The 4,852-nt window shown below is 48.4% G+C and overlaps 3 protein-coding genes across 3 annotated transcripts; 2 read left to right on the top strand and 1 right to left on the bottom strand.

The window, feature by feature from the left end:
- Positions 1 to 158: 158 nt before the first annotated feature.
- Positions 159 to 566, top strand: BDW43DRAFT_317490 (uncharacterized protein; the record flags this gene model as incomplete). The annotated part of the gene is made up of 2 exons (XM_032048546.1): positions 159 to 246; positions 304 to 566. 2 exons carry the CDS (start codon positions 159 to 161, stop codon positions 564 to 566), a joined length of 351 nt encoding a protein of 116 aa, XP_031893635.1.
- A 1,527-nt stretch (positions 567 to 2,093) lies between these two features.
- BDW43DRAFT_295758 (uncharacterized protein) lies at positions 2,094 to 3,055 on the bottom strand (the record flags this gene model as incomplete). Its single annotated transcript, XM_032044098.1, has 2 exons — positions 2,617 to 3,055; positions 2,094 to 2,547 (listed from the first exon to the last, which is right to left on the bottom strand). Coding segments are annotated over exons 1-2 (471 nt in total), but the record flags the coding sequence as incomplete, so codon positions are not given.
- Positions 3,056 to 4,375: 1,320 nt separating this feature from the next.
- Positions 4,376 to 4,809, top strand: BDW43DRAFT_317489 (uncharacterized protein; the record flags this gene model as incomplete). The annotated part of the gene is made up of 2 exons (XM_032048545.1): positions 4,376 to 4,580; positions 4,652 to 4,809. The coding sequence occupies 2 exons, from the start codon at positions 4,376 to 4,378 to the stop codon at positions 4,807 to 4,809; spliced, it is 363 nt and encodes a 120-aa protein (XP_031893633.1).
- Between the last annotated feature and the right edge of the window lie 43 nt (positions 4,810 to 4,852).

Here is a 4,852-nt window from a genome sequence, read left to right as displayed (position 1 = left end):
GCCCCCGGGCCCTGGTCCAGTGAGATATATGTATTGAATTCACCCAGGGTCACATGGTGCCTCGGGGCCTGTGTGGCCATGGCCCGGGGCCAGTAGAATTGAATGACCGGCTCGGCCAGGGGCAGGGATCTGATCTGGCCGATCTCAGTATATATATCATGGTTGCTATTATGATTGCTATCCAGGTTGCCATCCAGGTTGCCATCCAGGTTGCCATCGGGATCAATACCAGGGCCTCTCTGCTCTGTATGGGGATAGAATAGGCGGTCCAGAATCACCTGACCGGGTGCTAACCCTAAATAGGCATGCCAGCGCTGGCTGAACTGGATCAGGGCCTCCTGATAATCCGGCCCGACCTGGCCAAACTGTACCTGCTGGCGGCCATAGATCTGCTGGCCAGTTCTTCTGGAATGATGCATCTGCTGGGCCCCGAGGCTCTCATCATCCCGGTCATCCCCGGGGCCTTCCTCGGGCACCTGCTCCTGCATCCCATGGCGAATGATGGCCTGGGCCAGGTGCCGCCAGGTGCTCATCCCGAGCGGCTGACCCAGCTTCGCAACCATTAGGGTTTTCATGGTGGTTAATAGTGTCCGGGAATCAATGGGCCTGACCGAAACCCTAGACAGGTGAGAAATCCTAAAGGTGGTCCAGAGACGCTCTGGCTTTCTGGGAAGGCTGTGGTTCAGCTGAATAATCAAGAATTCCAGAAAGGGCTCAATATATATTAGGTAGATCAGTAGAAGCCAGGATACTGCCTCTGGCAGAGCCCTAATCACCTTACGGACCTGACCGGTCTGGCTAAAGGTCTTTGAATAGGCCAGGCGAATCAGAAACTGCTGGTGCCTCGGGTCCAGAAAGAGATGCCTGAGATCTGAGGCTGAATTCTGGAACAGGACCTGGTTCAGCTCAGTTCCACGGGCTGGGGCACCACTAGTCATATGGCATAGAACTGATAGAGTCTTAAGAAATTAAGATATCTCTGCTAGATAGGCCTTGGCTGATCTAGGATTTAGCTCCAGAGCTTCCCCCTGATCAGATCGGGTCTTTTGGAACCAGATAGTCTGTTGGGCTGGTGCTAGGATCTTTTGTATTAAAAAGGTATCCCAGTGAGTCTTTTGGGGATAATTAGTTCTAAAACTGAAATCCCTAGCTGGATTCTGAAAGTCTTTATATCTTGATATCTCTGATAAAGAGATTGAGACTGCTATCTGTCTGAAATAATCAAAATCTAGAAAGAGCTTATTAGCCAGTTGATCTGCAAGATCCTGAATTATCTGGTAGAAAAAGCTCTGCAGCTCCTGCTGTGAGATCAGTAGAGCTCGATACTTGAACTGGTAGGGGCCCACTAGAACTACCTGACCTAGGGCCGTGCCATTATGGATCAGGAATAGTGCTAGATTTCGGTGGCCTAGCAGGATTCCCAGGGGTGTCTCTGCCTGGCCGGTACAGTATCGGGTCATCCATTCCCTGATATATTCACTCATGGGCTCTGGGGGCTGGGTCTGATCTATATATATCTCTTCATGTATATGGATTAAAAAGATAAACTGAAAGACTTTTAATATTGCGGAATAGATATGGCCAATCTGACTGATATATTTAAAGCAGCCACGGGCATAATCCCTACTAAAGCAGGCCAGAAAGGCATAGAGAGGACAGGTAAATTAATTCTTTAGCCATTTCTCTACCAGGGCTCGGGCTAGATCCTGGACCAGATGGGCTCCTTTTTGAATATCCTGTTTCCTAAATCGGCTGACTCGGTGATTTGGGGGTCTAAAAAGCTCTAGCTTTGATTCACTATCTGATAAATCTGACTCTTCTGCACCTGGCGGAGCACCTGGCGGAGTACCTGGCCGAGCACCTGACCGAGCACCTGGCGCACCTGGCTGACCTGGCTGACCTGGCTGAGAGCCTGCTTCAAGGTCTCTGTTTTGATTCTCTAAATCTTGATCCTCTTGATCAGAATCTGATTCTGATTCTAGATGGTCCTGCCAGTCCGGCTGGAGAACCCTGGAGGGGGTGGTCCCAGCTGGTTGGGTCTGGTGTGGCCGGACCTGAGCTAGGAAGGTCTCCAGGGCCTGTAGGATACCAACTTCAGGGGCTGCTAGCTGATAGAGATGGTGGACTGCCTGGGGGCCCTGGGGCTCCCGGGTGATCTGATCTTGATAGGAATTCAATAGAAAGATTAGAAAAGCTTGAAAGATATAGGTATAGTTTAAAAAGGTAATTGGGCTCTGGAGAGGCCTAAAGCGCTTTATAGAGGAATTATCTCTAGTAAATGAATTTAAGGCAAATAATGCCTGGGTTGGGATCTGAAACAGCTTCTGCTGGCCATTCACTAGAATCGAGTGTATTATATTAAATAGGGCCTCTGCCTGATCCTGATCCTGCTGGTCTATAGTAAATAGACCCTTTAGGGTGTCCAGATCCCGGCCATCCAGAAATATCGGATATCGGGTCTCCAGGTGGAAGGAATTAGCCTTATCTGGGGTTCCATAGACCCTAAAGACTCTCTTGGTAGCCAGGTGCTGTTCCAGAGCTCTATGACTGTGTAGGAATTGACTTGCCAGTTAATCTGGATCCGGTGATGTTGCAATCTGGGTCTGGATCAATGACTGGGGCGGGCTGTCCATGGGTTGGTGGACGCGAAATATATATCTCGGGTGATCCAGGGTCTGAACCCAGCAGGATTGTTGGTAGCAAGCTTGATTTGCAGTACCAAATTGCCGATGGATCCGGCTTAAATGATGATTTAGCTTTCTCCGGGTCAGGGCCAGTGTGTGGCAGCTGTGGACGCGGCATTGATATGCTGGCATGGATGGGGCCAGGGTCTCAATGGGGGCAATGGGTTCCCGGGCCCGCATGGCTTGATGGACATGTTGTATAGTGGGTAGGTGTAGAGCATTGATTTGATCTGTATAGTGTGATTGATTCAGATGGTGGGCTGCCAGGTGATCCTGGGCTTTTGATGGATGGATTGCAGTTTGATGGATAGTACAGACTAGCAGGGACCAGTCTGATATATAGATTAGAAAGATTGGTAGATTTAGTGACATAATTTCTCAAGGAAATAATTTCTTGATTTGATTGAATTCATTGTCTGTGGGCCAATATATATATATATGCCGATTCTGCATCAATGATTCCATGGGTAAGGGACTTAGTAATATGCTTAGCAATCTGATTAGTAATAACAAATTTAATTAGTGATGAATTTAATTTTTCTTGGCTAGTTTAAATTAAGATGGCTGGTATTGTCTAGCCCACAGGCATGGGTGATATTGTCGTGCTTATCACAAAAGACGGGTGCTGATAAGCGGTCATATTCAGGGTTTACGTATATATCAGCGAAATGTTAAACATATGTATCAGCGATGAATTGTTGGCCAGTTGGCTTCAAATTTTCCCCAGTTACTGGGAGGATGCGATATTATCTAGCCCACAGGCATGGGTGATATTGTCGTGCTTATCACAAAAGACGGGTGCTGATAAGCGGTCATATTCAGGGTTTATGTATATATCAGCGAAATATTAAACATATATATCAGCGATGAATTGTTGGCCAGTTGGCTTCAAATTTTCCCCAGTTACTGGGAGGATGCGATATTATCTGCCATTCATTTCGGAGATGATTATACCATGATTTGCGCATGCAGTGGTGGTCAAAAGTTGCCCATAATTAATGGTTGCGGGTTTGTTGGGATACGGGCCGATCGGTTATTCCCCATTACCCATTGTCATATCATCCGGCAAGACCATCAGTCGAGCCATTATATTGTATATCGAACAATAGCATTTTCCCGTCTACAGCATCCAGGAATTAACAGGGTCCAGTCCATACTGAGTCAGGATTCCATGTATTCCACATCACCGCCAGCGTTTCATCCATGTGTCCCCAGAACCCCAGCCGATCACGAAACATTAGGGTATCCCGGAAAGGCAAGTTTACATGAAAGTTAACCAGTCATTATTGCCCCGCGGAGGATCAGGAATAATATCAGGATCCATTAAGACCACCAACCAATTTAACCATTTCAGATTCCCTATATTGCATATCCAGATTTCCTGTTTCCATTCATCCCCCGTTTCCATCCATTCCCCCATTTCCCATTCCCAGCATTATTAGGATTTCCATTATAGTGTCCACTGTCCCGCGCCATGGAACCCCGCGAGTATCAATTATTTCAAAAACTGGAAGAGTTCCCTGTGATTATTTACTGATCATGTCAGCATGGTGTATGGCCCCCCGAGATCATCCGGCATTTGAAAGGCAATGCCCATAGCATAAAACATGCCGATGCTGTCCAGATCCATGACGCCGTGCAGCAGTGGGAGGGGATTGCCTAGCAGGCCAATACCGTCATGATTCCCCACCATGTGGACCAGGCATTGTCCGGATTGCCTATATATCCCGATAGCATATTATGCCAGCGTGATTACCCCCGATATCAGTATATTGGCCGCAGTGTCCACAGCATGTGGGCCCATTGGCAGAGTGTCCATGGATGGTCCCGGTTTCCCCGGGGCGGCCGCATTCGCCGGGAGCAACGCATCTAGCAAGAGACCGAGTTACGGCGGTTGTATATCATTATCACATGCCAGCAGATATTTCCAACGCGGACTGGATCGCATTTCATCCACGTGCAGGCAGCAGGGACTGAGGAGCCATCGATTCCCATGGACGCAGCTGATATTGATGTGGCAGTGGGCGAGGTCATGACCGCGTGGGAAGAGGCCGAGGCGGAGAAAGCCCAGCAGACTCTATCAAGCAACTTCAAGGCACGAAGCACACAACAACGGGGCGGCTAGCCATTGTCACAATACATCAAATGGTAGAGCCAGATCCCAACTA

The sequence above is a fragment of the Aspergillus alliaceus genome, assembly GCF_009176365.1.
Source record: "Aspergillus alliaceus strain CBS 536.65 unplaced genomic scaffold BDW43scaffold_188, whole genome shotgun sequence".
Lineage (NCBI taxonomy): Eukaryota > Fungi > Ascomycota > Eurotiomycetes > Eurotiales > Aspergillaceae > Aspergillus > Aspergillus alliaceus.
Note: the sequence above shows the minus strand (reverse complement) of the source record. Positions and strands in the feature narration are given on the sequence as shown.